Here is a 22,365-nt window from a genome sequence, read left to right as displayed (position 1 = left end):
GCACATTTTTGGACTGTGGGGTGAAACTGGAGCATCTGTAGGAAACCTCACTGGAGAACATGCAAACTCCGCTCCAAATAAAGGTTGGTGACCACTTATATAAACCTAGTGCTGGTCACAGGTCTGTCACCATTAGGGTTGGGGCTATTGGAACTGGAACTGGAGTTAAAATTTAAATCTCCTTGAAATTCGAAATCAATTCCAATTCTGTGCCACATTTTTTTCCCAATCCCAACTACAGTTCTATTTCCTGATTTGGATTGGAATTGATGAATACATTCCAGAATGCCCTACCCAGCCCTGGTCACCTTTATTTTGGTGTCCTGGGTTCAAAAGTTTGGGAATCTTTGTTGTATCCTTGTTGATTTCATTTTGTGCGGAATGAACCCAAAAATCAGCTGAATATGAGGCATCTGTATGGCGTCGTCCAACAGTCACCTCCAACAGTCAGTCACTAACAGGTTTCTTTGGTTTAACTTTCGATTTTTTTCTAGAAAGTTTGTTTCGACTCTCAAAATGCATTATATTTTTTCCTTTTAGGTGGCCCTAATACTCTTCCGTAGAAAACGATCAAATATCCCGTAAGACAATATCTTGCTTGTAATCTGTGTAATCACCACGAATGAAATTTGCTTCTGGGAAAGTGCAGTAAGAGAGTCTCCTTTTCTGTATCCTAGCAACAGGTACAGTTCGTTCTTAACCAATTACTTCATCTAAAGACACCTTTGAAAATGAATGACTTACCCATTCTCCAATCCACGTATCTAAAATAGTTTAAGGTTACGCCCAGTCTATTGCATTATGGGACTGCATGGTTTTCTTACTGTAAACAAGCTTTCTCTTAAACGTCGCTATAGAGCAAGGAAACCAGTTAGTCTTATATCTTTTATTAAATAGTTGTCGCCCAGAAAATGTGAAGTTGTTAAAACATACCAGAGCCAAGAAACCAGAGATGTACTTAACATTTGTAAGAAAATTTTGCATTCGCTTCACATTGAATAGCATTTAGACGGCTAACATGCTAAGTTACCGGTAACAGCTTACTATCGGTAGAAGAAAATTTATATGTATAAAATATTTTTTTTCTTATTTCTGCTGGAGAGTAAACGAAGCCACACAAGTTTGCAAGTTATCGGTAAGCATTAAATAACTGCGGCATTTTGTGTTGACAATATTGAACATTGCTTGCGAATAAACAGTGATTTGCAGGAAAATGTATAAATTGTATCTTCATCGCGATTCATTATTGTAGCATAACGTTCTCTTCGTATATTTGTGTGTTGTTCATATATGCATTTTAGTATTTATGGCTAGGGTCGAAATATAACGTTTTGTACATGAAGTGCAATTGAGTACAAGTTTTTAAAATAATTTTATGCTTAATTTTATGCAGCTAGACTATGACTTTTGAAGTTATCACATATATACTGAAAAATATTTTTTAACCGTCAATAGTTATCCGTTGCCATGATGGAAAACGTCCACCTAGCTGGAGAGGAAGACGATGATTTGTATTCGGGATATAATGACTACAATCCGACATTTGACACTGAGGTAGGGCCACTGGGTTGTTACAGTGGTTAAGGACTTACTGTATAACTAAGGAGACTTACAGAAAGGAATCTACTATTATGTTCCTGTACTTTTATATACCGAAATATTAAAGTTTAAAACATTTTTTACTTGTTTATTTTTTAACTTGATGGTATTTTAAAGTGTTTTTGCTATACAGCACTTTGTGACCTCTTGTCTGTGAATGGCACTTTATAAATAAATTTTAGTTACTTACTTATGCACCCAAAAGTCATATACTTTGATCAATCAGGTGAGACTATACTGTAACAGTCAATCAGTGTCAAAGGTCATAGTATTCTTAAACACCATTGCATGTTTTCAGGAGCTTGACAATGATGTTGGCTTCCAACAAGCACTGCGGACGAGCCATGGAAGGCGGCCTCCGGTAATGTTGGATCATTGTGTCATTGTACTGCTATACTTAGATGTCCATCCATCCATCCATCCATCCATCCATCCGTTTTCTGTAACAGCTTGTCCTATTCAAGATTCATGAATTCATGCAAACTTCTAATTACCTTCTGGATACCATCTTCCCAGAACCAGGTCTATGAAGCACGGGTATAATTTACCAGAATACTGGTTTCTTTCTCAGATGACCGCAAAGTTTCCTGGTACTGCAGTTGGAGCACGGGTCCTGGGGACAGCATTTAATGTGAGTGAAATGTGTTTGAAAGGTCCCTTTTTCCTCCATCTCCTGCTTAGGCAACACTGGATGTGAACACTTACCATGTTTTTAAGAATCATTGAGGGTTTCCTGTGATGTTTAGATCCCTAAAGGCTAAGCTGGTTAGTAAAGCTTTCGATGGCCAGTCAGACAGATAAGCTTTTCACATTCTTAACTGAGCCAAGCCTCATGTCACTATGAAAATGCTAAATTCAACAAATTTCCAAAACGTTTTTTCCATCACCATTTTTGATTTTGATGAAATTTAGCATGTACATGTACATATACATACTCTCCAGGGCAGAGAAATGTTATTATTATTATTATTTTTCCAATTCCTTTTGAGATATAATGCCTTTTCAGCATCCCAGGTAGCAAAAAGTATGATAAGAAATACTCATACCATGAAATTGTACTCTCTTGGAACTTTCCAACAAGCTATAGCTGAGCCACGTAGCTGTAAAAATTAAAAAATACAGCTAATAAGAATAGTCTGAATTATATATTTTTGCTACCCAGGTGTAGAAAAGGCACTCTTTCTCAAAAGGATTTTTTAAAATAAACAACCGTCATTTCCGAGGTCTGAAAGATATGTGTAAGTCACACGCCTAATTTCATCAGAATCAAAACCGGTGATGCAAATGTAATTTGTTGAATTAAAATGGAATAACCAATAATGTTTTGATTTAGATATTTATTGATGAAGTGTACTTATTCATCTGGGATTTTTCTGTTTTTTTTTCCTTCTTATAAAACACAAAGTCACGGGTACCTATGATCTCATCTATGGGTCGACCCATGACAGGTTCTGTACAGGTGCGTACTGGCCTAATGTTGGCTGATTGAATGTTGGTGGCTTCAGCAGACCATGCTCTTGTGTGCTTCATTTGGCCTGGATGTTCCTCCTGTCTGTCTGTGTCGTCTCACTACATCCTTCTTTTTCATAGGATGGAGTGCCTCGGCCCATGACAGCAGTGCGAGCAGCTGGGTACTCCTCAGCCATGTCAAGAGGTTAGTTTGGTCTCCAGAAGGGAAAAATGTGAAACACTACTTTGTAACTGTAATGTCTTGAGTATTTCTGAGAGATATTTCTTTGGTTTGTTGTTTAGTATTACCAACTTGATGCTGTGATCTTTATGGGGTCAATAGAGGCTCTGATGGGGGGTCTCAAGAAACTTAGTGTGAAGTCAGAGTCCAGACTTTGCGAGTGTCCTGGATCAAAACTAAGATCCAGGGGCCGGTTGCACAAAACACCTTAAGTTTTCCCCTTAAGTATGACACTTAAGATTTAATTTCTCATTAGCCGAGGGATTTATTTACGGGTGTTGCACAGAATCCCTTAAAAGGTTTTCTTAGTTAAGGAAAAATCTAAAGGGATTTACTACATTGAAAGACATTTTTTGGTAGTAAAATCCATGGAAACTGTTTGTTTGCTTGCCCTCATGCCAGCTCATGATACCTGGTACTGCCTCCAGTGTTAATTTCATTGACAGAAAAAATATAGCCTGACAAAGGTTCTTTTGCGTGACGATAATTAAAACAAAAATGTGATTTAAATATGCATTTGATATATGCATTAAATATGCAATGAAATGTATTATTCATCTGATGAATATAAATATAACTTTAAAAGCCAGATCCTTATCTGATGAAGATGTATAGTGTTCCTCCTGCTGTATTGTGTTCACTTCGAGTAGGTACTTTTTGCTCGGCTAAGAACAATTGAGTGGAGTATATAGTGATAAACTTTGCTGAATTGTTGACGACAAGCACCGGTGCTAACTTGGAAGATATGTGGAAGTACTGGGACAAGAGAAGTAGTGGAGGAAAAAGTAGGTAAAATTATTGCTATGTCTCGGTTACATTAAATATATTTTTGTATGTATCTCCGTATTTCTGCATCAGAAAATTCATTCCATAACCAATGAACTTTAAGGAAAATCTTAACTCAGGGTGTTTTGTGCAACTGGCCCCAGACCTCTAATGACCTCTTGAGCATGTCTCTGGTGACTCTTCCTGTGAAGTCAGTAGACAGACTGTGAGAGTACTGGGAGGTCATAGGTTTGTTGCAAAGGGGTGTGTAGCTCTCTCGATATCTTTGTAAGAGTCTTTGGAGTCCTGGTGCTTCCTGTCTTGCTGGATGACTGCGAGACATGGATGATATCCAATGACTTGAGATGAAGAATGGACTATTTTGGGACCGTGTCACTTTGGAGAATATATAGATAGATAAGATTTTATTGATCCCACATTGGGGAAATTTAGTTGTTGCCACAGCCAGTAAACAAAAAGCAATAGAAAAGAAACAGACCAAAAAAATACTGTAACAGATATAATAAATAATAAAATTAGAGCACACAATTACACATACAGTGTATTGCACAGACCCAAAATACACATTCATACATATACAGATACATACAGATTTCACAGAGTGATGTAAATATAGTTGGATGCCTATGCAGCAGATATTGCACAATATACAGAATAGTGACATAATTTATGAACTTTAGGTGACTGAGATGTTATAAAGTCTGATGGCAGATGGAAGGAAGGAACTGCGGAAGCGTTCCTTCTTGCATGTTGGATGCAGTAGTCTGTTGCTGAAGGAGCTTCGTGATGTTCTCACTGTGTCATGCAGGGGGTAAGAGGGACTGACCGTAATGGATGTAAATTTGGTCAGCATCCTCCTCTCAGCTACCTCCTCAGCGGAGTCCAAAGAACAGCCCAGGACAGAGCCAGCGCTCCAGACCAGTTTGTTCAGTCTCTTCCTGTCTCTCCCTGAGCTCCCGCACCCCCAGCAGACCACCGCAAAGAATATAGCAGATGCTACCATAGTGTCGTAAAAGGTCTTTATTAGTGTCCTGCACAAACCAAAGGACCTCAGCCTTCTCAGCTGGTGGAGACAGCTTTGCTCCTTCTTGTACAGGGCATCTGTATTATGTGACCAGTCCAGTTTGATGTTTATGTGAACACCCAGATATTTGACCACAGACACAACCTGTGCCTGCACTCCCAGAATGTTCATTGGTGCAGATGGAGTCACCTTGTGGCGGAAGTCAGTTACCAACTCCTTTGTCTTACTGGCGTTTATCAGGAGGTGATTCCTTCCACACCATTCAAAAATTTGGCAATGACCCAACTGTATTCCAGATTGTTACCCTTCGATATACATCCAATGATGGCTGTATCATCTGAGAACTTCTGGAGGTGACAGCTGTTCGAATCCTCGGGTACCACTGGTTTGACTTTGAGTCAAATGAGCGGTTGCTTAGGGAGTCCCTGTATTTTAAGGGAGTGTCAGTTATGGCTCTACAGCCATGTGTAGTGATTCCCAGTGGGTGATCCAGCTCATTGGATCTTCATTGTTGAAGACAGGTGCGACCGGACTAGGCCAAGGGGTCGACCCACATAACACCTCACTGACATCGAGATAGACGGGCATTTCCAGAGGGTGGATCTGGGTCGCATGTCAGTCGGGGGGGACCTGACCTGTGGCTTCTATTTTCTGGATGGCCATTAGAATTTAGTGATTGGTTGACACACCACAGCGAAATGTGTCCTCTGCGTTTAACCCGAGATGTGACAATGCAACATACTATAGCAGGGGGCAGCTAATTCAGCGCCTGGGGAGCAGTACCTTGCCCAGGGTACCTCAGTGGTGCCTTGCTTGTCGGGGATTTTCGATTACAAGTGCGCTTCCCTAACCATTATGGTATGGACTTGTTTTACCATTATTTTGTTCTGCTTTCTAGGCTCTACGTTTGACCCTCTGGGCCAGTCCAAAGGACCCGCACCGCCATTGGAATCTAAAACTGAGGACACGTAGGTTCATTTTCTAATTGATATATTTCTTTGCATTAGTTTGTGTCAAGAAGAACATGCTGTTGTGTATAACAGTTGTAGTTTTTCTGTATGTACCGTGAAGGTGTGCTGGTTTTTGAAGCATTGTGTGCATTGGTGAAATGTTTCTATAGCATAATTCCTTGGTAATATAATGTTATGTTTATGATAGTGGTGCTCTGATGTGAACATTTTGACTGATACCCATATCAATATATTATTGTCTAATACGACCGATAACTAGCTAACCTGAACTCCCCAAGTCTGTAGTGAAACTGATGTTTCACTAGTGCAACCACATCATATAATGCAGACAGTGAGGCATCAACAAAGTAGCACCGACTTGGGAGACTGTAGCGAGCTTCTAAGTGGTGAATGGGCCGACGGAATCTCTTGTCTTCCACAATGGACAACAGCTGATCAGTCATCCCCATTATTTTTGTAGTTATGTCTTAAGCTCTTGTGCTGCTAACTTTGAATATCGACTGAAGTCTACATATTGGCTGTCCGATATTTTGATACTGATACCAAAATATCATGCATCTCTCACTTAACATCATTGTGATATATTACATCATCAGTCTTCTGCAGTATGTTGCGTGTTGCAGTGGGCTCACAGAAATCTCTTGTCTGACCATGTCCTCTCAGACCTGAGGAAAAAATTAAGATTCTGGAGAAGAAGGTGAACGACTTGATTGAGGAGAGTTGCATTGCTAATGTTCGAGGTGACTTGCAGCTGGTAGGTGTGACTGTGGATTGGAACTGACATGTGTATTTGAATCCGTGTGTGTGTGTGTGTGTGTGTGTGTGTGTGTGTGTGTGTGTGTGTGAGTGAGCGGGTATACCTTACTTTATGGGGACACAATGTCCCCACAACGTGATGAATACCCATTTTTTTCACTTATGGGGACCAGTTTCCTAGTCAACTCAATTTAATAAAAATATGTGACTGCAATGAAAAATATATGTTTACCCGTGTGTGTGTGTGTGTGTGTTCATGTGCAGTGGTCATTTGACCTGGAATTTCCTGAAAACACAGCAAAAATACCCAGTTTCACTACACAATCCCATTATTTTTGCTTCTCGCTGTATGCATCTGTCTCTGACTGTATGTGTGTGTGTTTGTGTGCAAAAACTGGCTGTTGCTTTCCAGGCACTAGAAAAGGCCAAGGATGCTGGGCGGAAGGAGAGGACTCTGGTCAGGCAGAGGGACCAGACAGGGACAGCTGATCACATTAACCTGGACTTAACCTACTCTGTAAGTCTGTCATGTGATACAAGGAGAGAGCCAAGAGTGTTGTATAATGGCATTGTTAAGTTTTTCTGGTTTCTGTCCAGGTTCTCTTTAATTTGGCCAACCAATATGGCAACAATGACATGTTCCCAGAAGCTCTTAACACCTACCAGGTCATTGTGAAGAACAAGATGTTTACTAATGCAGGTAAGCTATGGAAGACTGACCATGCAGGTTCAGAGTGTCCTTTAAAAAGTATATATCTAGCTTTGTTAGAGGCAACCTTTTACAATAATGAGACAATGACTGTTTTAGTGTTTATCTCAGCTCATATTTCTTTTGCTCTTTAATAGCTGTTGAGACTTCTTCAATCGTCTGTGTGACCGTCTTTATATTTGTACAGGTTTAAGCTGAACAGTGCGTATTAAGAGACGTGTACCTGATACTTGTTTTGTTTCTGCAGGACGTTTGAAAGTGAACATGGCTAATATTTACTTTAAGCAGAAGAACTACCCAAAGGCTATTAAGTTCTACCGAATGGCACTGGATCAGATCTCTAACACACACAAGGACATGCGGTGAGCTGGGGTCTACCCCCCCAAACCCATCTGTACCTTTGTCTTAGCCCATGATAACTTCATTACACCACTATGTATCCAATTTCATATCACTTGATAACTAAAATGAAGGTGTTTAGGATAAGTATAATCAAATATTGTCCCAACACATATTTCTGATATGTTGTTACTTCTAACATATATAACACTGTATGAAAGTCAGGTGTTCGTGATATGTTCAATGTGTTTTAGGACTGTATATATTTACTGAATTGATGTTCACTTTAGGGCTGAACAATTTGAGGAAAATATCTAATCGCGATTTTTCTGACAGATATTGCGATTACGATTTGATTTGCGATATGATTTTTTATATGTCAAGCTTCAGTACAATATTCAGTGTGTGTCAGATTTAAATCACATGACACAGCATTGCCACACGATACATCATCAAAATATTAACTGGTCTGTATTCTAAAGCAAGGATGAAGTGCCATGAATTGCTTCCAACATATATGTATTACTTTTTTAAATTTGCAGAGAACAATCAAACATAAAGCAAACCCTGGGTCAAATGTGTTGTATAATACATATCCTAAATCGTAGACTTTGCAATTTGCTAATCGCGTTGTTTCAAATCGCGATTTCGATTTGAAATTGATAAATTGTTCAGCCCTCGTTCACTTCAGTTTCAAATGTTGCAAAGTAGGGTCCCGATAATGACATGCTGTCTCCAATTCCTTTTACAGGATAAAAATAATGCAGAACATTGGGGTAGTTTTCATCCGCATGGGTCAGTACTCAGACGCCATCAGCTCTTTTGAGCACATCATGACTGAAAGTCCCAACATCAGGACAGGTTTCAACCTGATCCTGTGTTACTATGCCATCGGTGACCGTGAACGGATGAAGAAGGCCTTCCAAAAGCTCATCTATGTTCCACTGGGGATTGAGGATGAAGAGAAGTACACTCCCTCCAATGTGAGTACAGTGCATGTGCTCCAACCGTTTGTTGGCAGTGCTGGCCTTTGTTTCGCGCAGAGATTTCCTCAGAAGTGTGAAATCACAGAAGTATCTTTTAGAATGAAATTTTGTTATCTGTAGACAATGCCTATATGTATAGTAGACAATAGTCTTCTAGTTATTTGATTAATAACCAATAACTAAAGTCCTTTAAATTGATGAGAGAATTTATTTGTCCAGTTGATAAGAAAAATAAATATATGTTACAAAGGATAATGTAAGTGCAAAACAGATAATATGTATGTAAAGGAAAATCAGTAATACAAATAAAAATAGTCAGTTAAAAATTAGAACTATGCCAAAGAATGTCCTACTATGGTAAATGCAGTGCAAAAATGGATGTTGTGCAAATAGCGCATGTACATTCAATGTGCATTTACAATATGGGTGCCATTGTGCAGTCGAATGGCAGTGGGTAAGAAAGAGCATCAGTAGTGTTTTCACATTTGGGGGGATGTGAGCCTATGGCTGATGGATCTCTAAGCATGCAGATGGAAGCCAGCTGGGTTCTGCTGAACAGTGACTCTATACATATGTCTCTTGGTGTCCCTAATGTGGGACTGATGTCTTTTCACAGGATGACCCTCATACTAACCTTGTGATCGAAGCCATCAAGAATGACCAGCTCCACCAGATGGAAAGGGAGAGGTACTCTATCTTACTGTAATGATCAAAGAAACTGGTTCACATAATGCTGCCCAGCAGGGGCTTACAGATCGCTTGCGGTTATAGCTTTTGATGTAGCAGAACAGATTGTTGAAATTCACATAAGGAACAGTATAACGGTTTAGTGCATAAAGTGATTATAAACAGATAAACGAAAAGCCCTGTATTTACCACAGGAAGGCGCTGGCAGAGAAGTACATCATGACTGCGGCGAAGCTTATTGCTCCGGCCGTTGAGGCGTCCTTTGCAGCAGGATTTGACTGGTGAGAGTGGACATACCAACAGAGGGTGTGCTGTGGCCTGTGTGCTGTTTGCATTGAATTCTTTTTTTTAATTATTTTTATTAGGTGTGTGGAAATGGTGAAGAGCTCCCAGTATGTGGAATTGGCCAATGATTTAGAGATCAGCAAAGCCATCACATACCTCCGGCAGAAGGAGTTCAATCAGGTAAACCTGCAGCACGTGAATGGTGATGTCTGCACTGGATCACATAGGTGTGTTTGCCTTCTTGGTGGCCAATCCTCCTCCAGTGTACCTGCCTGATTGTCTGGCATTTTTCCCCCTTTTGCTTCATCAGCACATTCTCCATCCCATTTGTTTATTACAGTTTCTGTTCTGTTTCTTGCCCTCTGCCCGTCTCCACGGGCCTTAAGAGTGAGGTATGTCTAAGGTCTCTCTGTTTTTAAGGCCTCCATGTTACTGTAAGCTGTACTTGACTGAACTACCCACTGTTCGGCTGTCGTAGATCGGTGTCGACTTGTAGATCCATAAAGCAATTTTAGTTTTGCTCCAAGTCAGAATGATGCTGAGGCCAACAGAAGATATAGACTTTTAGGATGTAGAATTGTGAGAATCCACATGCTATAGAACTGCAGTGTGTTGAAGTTGCTTTGTGTAAATGTTTGTTTTCAGGCTGTGGAGACACTGAAGATGTTTGAGAAGAAGGACACTAGAGTAAAAAGTGCTGCAGCAACCAACCTGTCCTTCCTCTACTTCCTGGTGAGAATGTGACCCTCTGCTGAGCGTGTTACTAAAACATGAATGAAGCGGGGGTTTCTCTTTCCGTCAACCAGATATATGACATTTAATATAGCCATGACTGTTTACAAAAAGGCATACTGTCATTAAATGAATAACCAAGCAAAGAATTATGTGTTCTGACTTATTAGTGCTAACTTAGAAATGCTACTCAATGAACTGTTGTATAAAAGCAATAACATATTTGAAGTCGCATGGATGTACTCCAGTATATAATGGCTGTGATCATCTTCGGCACTCAGCCTGCAGCCTCGTGCCTACCACCGAATCGCAACCCTGATATATTGCAGTGCAACTGCACTCCTTCTCACATGTTATTGCTAAAATGTAAGGGTCTTCATTGTCACATAAATCCATATGGTGCCAGCCCTATTTAACATTGTTAAAGCAGTTTTCTGTGTATTGCGTATAAGAATCATGAGCTCCCCCTGACACCACTTCCAAGTCCCAACTCACAATGGTATCAGCTAAAAATGTCCTGCGCTTTCCTCAGGAGAAGGACTATGACCAGGCAGACCGCTATGCAGACTTGGCTATGATGGCTGACCGCTACAATCCCGCTGCCCTCATCAACAAGGGCAATACACTGTTTGTGCGAGGTGACCATGAGAAGGCTGGCGAGTTCTTTAAAGAAGCCTTGAGGAATGACTCCTCGTGCACAGAGGCCCTCTACAACTTGGGTAAACTCAATATGCATTAAAAATGTGAATTTTATACACACACGCATGTACACACACACACACACACACACACAAGGGCGCATCAAAAAGTAAAGGTGAATATCATGCAGTAATCGCAATGCTTCCTGATCTTATCTCTTGAAGTAAACGCAGGAGCTCCCATGAAAGGTTTCCATTGGCACCCTTCGTGGAAAAATTACTGTGTAAAAGGGACCACACATGCACTGAGTGATATTTTGTGCTTAAACACTTAGGTAAGCCTCATGCTTTTATTGTCAAGCACATTTTTGTAACAAAATAAAATTTTCCTTTAGTAACACAAATTTTCATAATAAGGCAGATTCCAAAAATATTGGCATCGAAATGTGAGTAGCCTCCCCTTGTGAGAATGACAGCAAACAGCCTCTTTCTATAGTTTTTATCAAGGTTGGAAAATACTTGTGGCGGGATCTTGGAAAGCTCTTCCATGCAGAACATAGGCATTCTTGGGTCTTCTCTTGTGAACTGCTCTCTTCAATTGAGACCACAGATTTTCAATTGGGTTCAAATCTGAAGACTGAGAGGGCCATCGCAAAACCTTGATTCTTTGTTTCTGTGACCAATTCTTTGTTGATTTTGATGTGTGCTTAGGATCATTATCTTGTGAGACCCAGACAATGGCCAGTTTTAGCATTCTCACATTTTTGGCTAAAATGTTCTGGCATTAGGTGGCCTGGTGGCACAGTGGTTAGCGCTGCTGCCTCACCGCAAGAAGGTCCTGAGTTTGGTTGCTGAGTTGGGCGTACGATCTTTCTGTGTGGAGGTCGCATGCTCTCCCCGTGGATTTCTGCCGGTGGCTCTGGTTTCCTCCCACAGTGCAAAAGTGTGTGCCCTGGTTAATTGGCAACTCCTAAGTTGGCCCCATAATTGTGTGTGCACCCTGCAGTGTGTTGGCGACTGCCCAAGGTTGCTTCCTGCCTGTACCCGTTGTTCCCAGGATAGGCTCCGGTCCCCCCTGCGACCCCAGTTGGGATTAAGTGATTACGGTGATGGATGTTCTGGTATTTAATGGAATTCATTATGCCACTGAACTTTTTTTGGCAAACACAGTGATGGTGTGCATGGCCAAACAGACCAGTTGTATCTCCTTGGTGATGGGTGACAAAAGGATTTTACCTGTGTGTTATCTCATATTGATATTTATATTGGCTTTCTCTGGGGCTTCAGTTGTGGACCTGATTGCCTTCCTTTTCTCCTGCCAATTGATACCTAGAGTGAACACTCTTGCCCCAGGAGTAGAGGTTTGCCGGACTTAGACATCATGGGCAGCTTGGAGTAGGAACCTGATTCGATGGAAGTCTGCTTTCTAAATATCGGGCCAGGTGATCTTCCTTGGCAGAACATTCTCCCATGTAGTCCAAGCTTCTTGCTGCCCCATTCCCACCATCCTGCTAGCTCGTACTTCCTCCACACCTACCCACACTTCGTCCTGGACAAAGTGCTGATGCTCTTTGCCCAGCACCTTGTCAGCTCAAGTTACTGGGAAGTAACCAATGCTCGTTCGACCTGATACTACTGTGCCCACCAGTGCCTTCTGCCTCAGTCGGGACTCAGTCACCTCCTTAAAGCAACATCAAGAAACATTTTTCCCCCCAAGATGCAAATTTGGTCTTATTTACAGTATTCTTCAAGAGTGCCAATAATTATTCCACATATGTATTTGACAAGATTCTGAAGATATAACTGCACGTTTGCAGGTGGTGTTTTTATTAAATAAACAGTCAAGAATTTATCCAAACATTTGAGGAATATTAGAATCATTGTATGTATTATCTGTGTTATATGTTGTTTTTTGTTCACTTTTTTGAGGGGTGCCAATATTTCTGTAGTTGACTGAGCATATACATGTATGTATGTAAAAGCAGCACATATTCAGGAATTCAGGGCAGATTGTAGAAAAAAGCACTAAATGCTAAAAATAATAGCTAAATGTTGTTGTGAAGGCAGTGCTCCCCATGCTTGATTCCTAGGTCTGACTTATAAGCGATTGGGCCGTCTAGAAGAGGCTCTGGACTGTTTTCTGAAACTGCACGCCATCCTGAGAAACAATGCCCAGGTCATGTACCAGCTTGCTAGCCTGTATCCTCCTACCAAAAGCTGTTGCTCCTTAGTGATACCTCAGAGGGGTTCAGATATGTTATAATATGAAGTTTATGTCTGTAGTACTGACATGCGTTACATTGATAATTCTGCACAGGTGCACACAATTCATGCACATTTCTAAATCACACAGTAAAATGTTGATTAGAGATGCTGTCCGATCTCTAGACCAATAATGGCTTGCAGGATGCCTGCAAGATTACTCCTCTGACTTCTGACTCTAACTTGAAAAGTTCTAGGTTATGGTTCTTAACAGGCATCCTACAGATATGAGGTACTGGATGACCCCAACCAGGCAATCCAGTGGCTGATGCAACTCATCAGTGTCACGCCTACGGACGCCCGGGTTCTGGCCAAGCTGGGAGAGCTATACGATGGGGAGGGGGACAAGTCTCAAGCCTTTCAGTACTACTACGAGGTAGGTTCTGGTGAGTTCCACATGGTGATGTGACTGAGGTTAATGTTCCAAGAGAATTGAGTGACTGAGTAGGTAAACTTTTTTATGAACAATTTTAAAGTCTATCTAGGTGTGGGTGATATTAAGGTAATATGTTATACTGCGGAATTTTGAAATCTCTGCGACAAAATTAGTCAAGATCTGTAAACCTTGAACCCATATACCACAGTATAATGTATGAACAATAGAATTCCATCATCCTTCGACTCTTTGTTGACCTCTGCTCTGTGAAAGTCAGATTTGCCACCTACTGGAATCACCTAGTCAATTTCCGTGCACATGCACAGTCGAGATGCACTGAGGCACGTGATGTTCACCGGACATAAAAATCTGGGCTACATCACACAGTCCATCACACACCCCTGGTGAAGAACTTTACTTTACTCACCCAGTCTGTGGACTGTAAGTGCTTGAGAAATAGTGAAGCAAGAATACAAATAACCAAAACTTAAAAATTCCAGAGTTTGAAATTTGAGGGCGCAAGAAGTAAATTGTGCGCACATTTTAGGGATTATGTGAGCTTAACTGAGTATTTTGTGGGAATGTTAAACTAAATCATGCAGCCATCTCATCCATGCCCACAAAAAAACAACTGTCTGAGATCCTCCAGGGCCGCATTTACACCATTTGTGTATGTGTTGCAGTTCTCACTGTTATGTTATGTTATGTTGATCGAAGTGCAAATGAGAAATAAATTGAATATAAATATGTAGACCCAAAATTATGAATAATATGTGACATTTTAAGACATGGACATTAAGACATATACAAGGAAATGCAGGTAACCTAATTGGTGGGGAGAAGTTCTACAAATTGGCATGTAGGAGGAATATACAATATATGAGAAGGTTTCAGATTTACTTCTCACAAGCATTTAGGTAAAAACACATTTATTGGCTTTTATATTTACAATTGATACATTTAGTACTTCTACAATTGTAGTGGTTAGTGAGTATAGGAGGAGTACAGATTAAATGGATGGAGCAGGTGACAGGGCTGTCTGGGGAATACAGTAATGTCATTCCAATGACCCCCTTTTCTAGTTTTGTCATGGGGTCTTTAAATTTTAAGGTCAGTACCTAAGATGATGCACCAATAGGATTGCAACAGTAACAGGCTGGTTTGCAACAGGTTCCAAGTAAATGTAGGAGCTCCCTCAGCCCCCCTCCTTCGATTCTCCCAGTCATTTAGGTACTTTCCTTCCAACATTGACGTCATTGAGTGGTTGGGAGCCTACTACATAGACACCCAGTTCTGTGAAAAAGCCATCCAGTATTTCGAGAGAGCCACACTCATTCAGTGAGTATTTAATTCAACTCTCCACCCAATTATTCTCAGTGGGGCAAAGAAGTACAAGCATTTCTATTGTCTGCCTGTGTGAATTTGCAGGCCCACTCAAGTGAAATGGCAGCTCATGGTGGCCAGTTGCTATAGGAGAAGTGGTAAGATCTATGCTATTTTCCATTCTATTGGTTGGACGCCTACCCTCAGCCAGACTGCTAAGGATACAGTTGTTGTTCTGATAGATTATAAACATTCACAAAGAAATCTCACAACGTCCGAGAAATGAACTCACACACCCCTTAAATGTACTGCATAACATAACCTCCATATTTACCCAGTCACTGATATTGAGTAATCAGGAAGTTAGATCACTTAAATCCTGTTCTTCTGTGTTTTGTGCCTGCTGATATGTATTTTAGGGCCACAGATTGGATTGTTTTTTCATGTAAAATTACTCTGTGCAGTGATAAGCTATGCTGTCTTGTTTATGTGTGATACCTCCGTCCTTGGGGGACCTCAAGTGCGCAGGTGTGAGTGGTGAGCTATGTACTATGCGCCATACTGAATGGGTGCTTTTTCTGTCTGTCAGGAAACTACCAGAAGGCCTTGGAGACATACAAAGATATCCATCGCAAGTTCCCAGAGAACATAGAATGTAAAGGATCATTCCGTATGCCTTAGCTGGCTTGCTGAGTGAAGTGCTGCCTTAGCTGAAGTGTGGATCCTTAGCATGTTCTGTGCATACAGACTGGGAATCCTTTGGCTGTATGTTTGTTACCTGCAGGTTTGCGATTCCTGGTGAGACTTTGCACTGACATGGGTCTGAAGGAGGTGCAGGACTACGCCACCAAATTAAAGAAGGTGGAGAAGATGAAGGAGATCAAAGAGCAGGTAGGGTGCTCTCCAGACTCAGAGAGTGTGAGTAGATGTGCTGCACTAAGAATACCTCAGCCTCATGCCGTCATGTTTAATGTTTTAATCATAGGCTGCCGCTTGGTTTTTGCCAAGTATTACTCTAGCAAGTAAACAGCTTACCTGCAGAGAAAAAGAAATTGGGCTCCTACAGGGGTTTTCCTGTAGTGAGCAGGCAGACACAATGTAAGCAGCCTCAAAACTACCCAGGCTGGCAGGATCCAAGGTGACCTGCTTAATGGACCTTAACTCACTTTGGGTTTAATTGCAAGAGGATTATCCTAATTAGCGTATTTGCCTTTGCCTGTCTGCAGCGGGTGAAGTCTGCCAGAGACAACAGTGCCCGGGGGCGCAGAGAAGGCAGTGCCAGCAGTGGTGAGTACAGTGGGTGTTGCTCACTGGGTTAAGCCTTTGCACCTGTGATCGGAAGGTCCTAGTTTGAGTCCAGCCTTGGCCGAATAACCAAATGTTAGTGGGCCCTTGTGTCAAGCCTTTAACCTCATGCTCCTTGGGTGCTACAAGTAGCTGACCCTTCACTGTCACCCACAAGCTGCATATGGGTCTGCATGTCTCACTGAGGGTAGGACGATGTAGGCGAAAAGAGAATTATCCCATGGGGCTTAATAAAGCGTCATTAAATTATTAATACCATATATGGCACTCTGGGTATCGAAGTCTGTTAAGTAACTAATTGGAAGGGGATACAGATGGGAGTGATAGTGGATGCTAGTCTGATACAGATTTTAGGGCAGGGAGGGGCATTGTGGGGCATGGAACTGGCAGTGCGGTAGGAGGTGTAGACAGTAACACGTGGAGGGGAGTGAGAAGCTGTGTCTAGAGTCCATGGGCTTCTACCTGGCTTTCACAACAGTCACAGTGTATATAACTGGAAAGTCTGGTACCCAACAGTCCTTTCTGATTTAAATGGTCTTATCCTTTCTCATTATGGGCTCTTGTCCTCCATACTTGTGTGATGGCCTTGAAAGGTCTGTGTGAATTCTGGGCTCTTGCTTTTCCTGTCTTTGTTCCACTCTTTCTTTCTGCTTTAAAGTCACTGCAGCCTTATACAGTTTCTCTTCACTTCTCCTTGTCTTTCCACATCTGTCTTATGCCTGTTGCTCATCCAGTGGACTCGCCTATCAGCACTCCACCCAGGAAGACCAGTGGTATGATTCATTCTTCCTCATCCTAGACTACATAGCTCTATCTTATATCTCTTACACTCCCACACTTTGTGTGGGGAAGTGAGCAGTGGTAGGTCAAGACTGATTTATATTTATTTTTAATATTGGTGACAGGGCTTTTCTTAGGTACTAAAGGTTACCCGAGTAGAACTTCTATAGGGACTTGATTTGGGAACCTTGAAGTTTAGAGTCTGTGAACTTAATCACTTTGCTCCCTGCTGACACCATTAGTGTATCCTGGCTCCTTCCAAGCTTCCGTATTTCCCTGGGCTTCAGCAGGGTGTGATGGAGGAGTGGGTCTCTATTGCAGTGGGAACTGCAGAAACCAGTAAATGTTGCATGGAAATGTCAGCATTCTGGCAGTTTGCTGTTCTTATGTCATTTGGTTGCCAGCGTCACCTGTATGCCTCTGCTTTGGCTTGTTTGTACCTGCTTGTGTGTGTTGTGCATGCATGTTTCCAAGCCGGACACTGAGACAGTTGTGCATCTCATGTTACTGGTATTTAGCTCTTAATTAATTGACATGTTTTTCCACTTTTAACTTCAGAAGTGGATAGGAAAACAGGTCGGTACTTCATTAATGTAGATTGCGACTGCCTTGGAAGGACTGTACCTTGTTACTTTCTGTATAAGGACTGAGTGTGAGTGTGTGTGTGTGTGTGTGTGTGTGTGTGGTTTTTAATATTACATTGCCGGGATCTAATATCCCCCAATGTGATAAAAATCTGATACATTTTACCTTGTGGAGACATTTCTCCAGTCCCTGCATTTCTCCATTTTATAAAAATCTATGAATGCAATCAAAAAACTAAAAGTACCAAATGTCTTGAATTTTGTTTGGTTACTTATAGTTAAGGTTAAGCCTGGGTAGGGGTTACGGTTGTCACATTTGGCATTAGGATTTTTCCCATATACATGGAGAGTCCCCACAAAGATAAAGATAGCTAATCTGTCTGTGTGTTTCAGCTCTCTGCTATGAGGGTATTTGTGAACTGCTGTCTTTGTGTTGGACCTCATTTCACTTTCCAAAGTTTGAAACACTCTACATAAACGTGTTGCATTTCTCTGCTTTTTACACGCCTCTCTTCTGTTAGTGGGCTCCTCATCCCCAAGAAGCACCCCTCCCAAGAAGGCCAATGGTATGCCCAGCCCATCCCTAACCCATTGTGTTGCATTCCCCACGGGCTTGTGCCTTTGGACCTACTCAAACATCTACAGTAAAATTCTGTTTTTCCTAAATAAAATGATAGTGTCTGTCTACTTAATCATTTAAATCAACATTACTTAAGAAATAAAAAGGATGAAGTAAAAATATTGGATGAGACATGGTCCAGCAGGCTTTTAGGCTGGGAAACACCCTGGTCAGGTGCCAGTCCATTGCAGGTCACATCCATGCTTGCACTCAGTCATATAACATGGATGTTTTAGAGGAAACCTCCAACCCATGGGGAGAAGATGCACACCCCACATACGCTCAGGACAGAAGTGGGATTTGATGCAGTGCAGTACTACTTACTGAACCCTCAACACCACTTTATTGATACAAACCTAAATGTACTGCTTTGGCATATCACATGTGCTCTCCGGCACTTCTCGTATCGATTTCTTTTTATTTACTCTTCTAGAGAACAGCCTTTAAATAAAAAGTCAGAACTGAACAAAGATACCATCACGGCATTCTTTTCCAATGCAAGGTTGCAGCGAACATGGAGTCTGGCCCAGCAATAGTGCTGCCCACTGATGTTAAACCCTTTGTGACAAAGCAGTAAGCTGGTCAATGGGACATACAGATTTTCATAAAGTCATTTAAACTGGACTAAGGCTCTTTGTCCATCTTCTGCTGTCCCTTTTAATGTGCTGTGCTCTGTATGTATCAACCCTCCTTTCCGTCAGTCTGTCTTGGCTGGTTGTGTACATACAGCCCTCTGCTCTGATGCTGGGGCTAGCCCCCTACTGGAGCAGTGCAGGGCAGATAGGTTACCCTGCCTGCTACAGGCTCCCATTCGGACCAGTCTGTTCCCTTATGGATGTGTTTAAGTGGAAAACTAGCCGTTTTGTTTCCTGTAGGTTTCAATTTTGGGATGCTTAACTTATAAGCAGCAAAGGTGTAGACTGATGCTGTATGATCTGTTGGATCGCTACTAACTGAGCAGTTTGAAGGTTGTTGATTTGTACTGTATCACTGTTTGAGTCATTTACGTTTCATGGATGTTTCCTCAGACAGTGGACACAGCAGCCGTGGTCCTAGTGCCAGGGGGGAGCGGCTGAGCGCCAAGTTGCGGTCTCTCCCTGACAGCAACGAGCCGTATGAGGCCAGCAGTCAGTGCGACATCGGTGAGAGTCTCCCCATGTCTCCCTAACCAGGCTCTAATGCTTTTTTATCCCTGTCGTCCCATCTCTCTGAAACACATATGTATCTCCCACCCTGCCCTCCCCCCAAAAAAATCCATACCTTTAACTTACGTTTAACTTATTTTTATTTATCTATCTATCTATCCGTCCGTCCATCTGTCTGTCTATATTTTATTAACGTCAAATCATTGGAAAAGAAAGACAGGACAGAAGAAAGATAGGGGAAAATAATTATACAAGAACACAATGACAAAACCATCAGGCAATATCATGCAGTAAATATTTGTAGACTGTTGAGGTTGCAGTGAGACAAACTAGAATCTTGGGAAGTTCTGGGATTGCGGGGTTGTTCACAGGTTGGACAGGTTTGTTGACCACTAATACAGGGCCTCAGCTCAAAATAGTAGGGGGACCTGTGAAAACTCAAATAGCTCAAGGGCTTCGGACCTTGTTCATTTGCCTCTGCTGATCAATATTTTTCTATTCAAATCACAAATAAGGATTGAGGGTGTTACAATGAGCTAATATCATCACACTGGTCCTTGTATAAAGTTATTTGGCAATTTAGCAAATGCTTCAAATTTTTTCTTGTCTCACATTAAATAGTCAAGAGACAGGACTTGGATCAGAAGTCAGCATGCTAAACCTCATGGAGGAACCAATCTGTAAAGCAAAGAACTGTTGGATTAACTGAATCCACGTGTCCATTAGGCTAAAAAGATCTAAGATTTTGTAAGTCTTAAAGTAGTAAACTAAGGATCCGGATAATATAACATTAAGGCCAGGGGCATCTGTATCCCTTTTCTAGATGCCTCCTACCTAGATCCACTGGGACCTCAACTAGAGAGACCTAAGACGGCAGCCAAGAAGCGTATTGAGGAAGATGAGTTTGCTGATGAAGAGTTAGGAGACGACCTGCTCCCAGAGTAGCTGGTGGAAAGGCATCATCTCATGTCCCTAAGCTTAGGAAGGACCCTTAGCTGTTCTTACTGGTCCTGACTAAAAAGTATCAGTTATTAACAGTAACTTTTACATGACTTGTTTTTTGCATTATTTTGTTGACAGTTCACAGAAAATGTTCATAGCAGTTGTTTTGATGCTCACTACTGATATCTACGTTTTTCCTGAAAATTTATATACATTTGTAAAGCTGTCAAAACGTGATGGATTGTTGAAATGGCTTACTGCAGCTGGTAAATTTATCAGCATAAATCTTGTCAATTTTATAACAGGACTCTTGCATCATTCAGAGCTAACGCAGTGGATTTCCAACTGAGTGGCTTCCTTGCTTGTGTAAAACTATTGATAAACAAGCACCCTTCCGTCTTCCACCTGCTTACCCAGTACAAGATCCAGTGAGCCTGGAGCCTTTTGCTGGATGCACAAGGCAGGGAAACAACTTGGAAAAGTTTACAAGACACACAGTTTGGAAGCGTTAATTCACGAAGCCGCACGTTTCTGGTGTATTGGATTAAACCAAGTACCCAGAGGAAATGCACACAACATATGGAGATCATGCAAACTCCACATACACAGCTGGGGTGGGATCTGAACCCCTTGCCTGGGAGACATGAGTGAGTGGAGTGATGAATCACACTTCTCCGTCTGGCAATCTGATGGACAGGTTTGGTGGATGCCAGGAGAACGTTATCTGCCTCACTGTGTTGTGCCAACTGTAAAGCTTGGTGAAGGAGGGATAAGAACATAAGAAATTTACAAACGAGAGGAGGCCGTTCGACCCATCAAGCTCGTTTGGGGAGAACTTAACTAATAGTTCAGAGCTGTTAAAATCTTATCTAGCTCTGATTTAAAGGAACCCAGGGTTTTAGCTTTCGCTACACTAGTAGAAAGACTATTCCATATTCTAACTACACGCTGTGTAAAGAAGTGCTTCCTCAAATTCATTTAAAAATGTTCTCCCGCTGATTTCCACTTATGGCCATGAGGTCTAGTATTTCAACTAATATTGAAATAGCCATTTGGCTCAATAGCATCCAGACCTGTTAGAATCTTGTATATCTGGATCATGTCCCCCCCTTAGTCTCCTTTGCTCGAGGCTAAACAGATTCAGCTCAGCTAACCTCTCCTCATAAGACATTCCTCTAAGACCAGGAATCATTCTCATAGCCCTCTGTTGCACCTTTTCCAAGGCAGCAATGTCCTTCTTAAGGTATGGTGACCAAACCTGCACACAATATTCTACGTGGGGTCTTACCAAGGAATTATATAATCATAGCATCACTTCCCTTGTCTTAAACTCCACACACCTAGAGATGTAACCCAACATCCTATTGGCATTTTTTATTGCTTCCTTACACTGGTGAGAGTGGGACATGGAAGCATCAACATACACACCGAGATCTTTATTGTAATCAGCTACCTTTATTTCAGTGGAACCCATAAAATATTTGTACTTTATATTTCTGCTCCCTGCATGGATTACCTTACATTTATCTATGTTAAATTTCATCTGCCAGGTATCAGCCCAGTTGTTAATTAAATCCAGATCCTGTTGTAGCATCTCCGCTGCTAGATCAGTATCTGCAAATTTAACCAGTTTGCTGTATGTATTGGTGTCAATATCATTAATGTAAATTAGGAACAATAGTGGTCCTAAAATTGAACCCTGCAGTACCCCACTATGAACGCAGGCCCACTGTGACATTGCACCTCTAATAACTATTCGCTGCTTCCTGCCAGTTAACCAGTTTTTGATCCAAGCTGCTACAGTTCCTAAGACCCCTGCAGCTTTGA

At 41.6% G+C, this 22,365-nt stretch overlaps 1 protein-coding gene across 4 annotated transcripts; it reads left to right on the top strand.

The window, feature by feature from the left end:
- The first annotated feature begins 799 nt into the window (after window positions 1–799).
- Window positions 800–20,840, top strand: ift88 (intraflagellar transport 88 homolog). 4 transcript variants are annotated; one of them, XM_048978772.1, is made up of 30 exons: window positions 800–967; window positions 1,102–1,135; window positions 1,456–1,554; window positions 1,898–1,960; window positions 2,171–2,230; window positions 3,005–3,058; window positions 3,190–3,253; window positions 5,998–6,067; window positions 6,734–6,824; window positions 7,239–7,343; window positions 7,424–7,526; window positions 7,783–7,897; window positions 8,626–8,857; window positions 9,477–9,547; window positions 9,742–9,828; window positions 9,913–10,012; window positions 10,478–10,564; window positions 11,097–11,283; window positions 13,293–13,401; window positions 13,690–13,840; window positions 15,063–15,178; window positions 15,269–15,321; window positions 15,753–15,818; window positions 15,948–16,054; window positions 16,390–16,450; window positions 17,203–17,241; window positions 17,807–17,824; window positions 18,354–18,398; window positions 19,480–19,593; window positions 20,420–20,840. In XM_048978772.1, the coding sequence occupies exons 3-30, from the start codon at window positions 1,468–1,470 to the stop codon at window positions 20,539–20,541; spliced, it is 2,577 nt and encodes an 858-aa protein (XP_048834729.1). In that variant the 5' UTR covers window positions 800–967; window positions 1,102–1,135; window positions 1,456–1,467; the 3' UTR covers window positions 20,542–20,840. The 4 variants fall into 4 exon arrangements, with proteins under 4 accessions (XP_048834729.1, XP_048834730.1, XP_048834731.1 ...); XM_048978773.1 differs by lacking the exon at window positions 17,807–17,824 and having other exon boundaries at window positions 800–1,135; XM_048978774.1 differs by lacking the exons at window positions 17,203–17,241; window positions 17,807–17,824 and having other exon boundaries at window positions 800–1,135.
- The last annotated feature ends 1,525 nt before the right edge of the window (window positions 20,841–22,365 follow it).

Source organism: Brienomyrus brachyistius, chromosome 16, assembly GCF_023856365.1.
Source record: "Brienomyrus brachyistius isolate T26 chromosome 16, BBRACH_0.4, whole genome shotgun sequence".
Lineage (NCBI taxonomy): Eukaryota > Metazoa > Chordata > Actinopteri > Osteoglossiformes > Mormyridae > Brienomyrus > Brienomyrus brachyistius.
The sequence above is the reverse complement of the archived record's forward strand: the minus strand, read 5'-3'. Positions and strand labels throughout refer to the sequence as shown.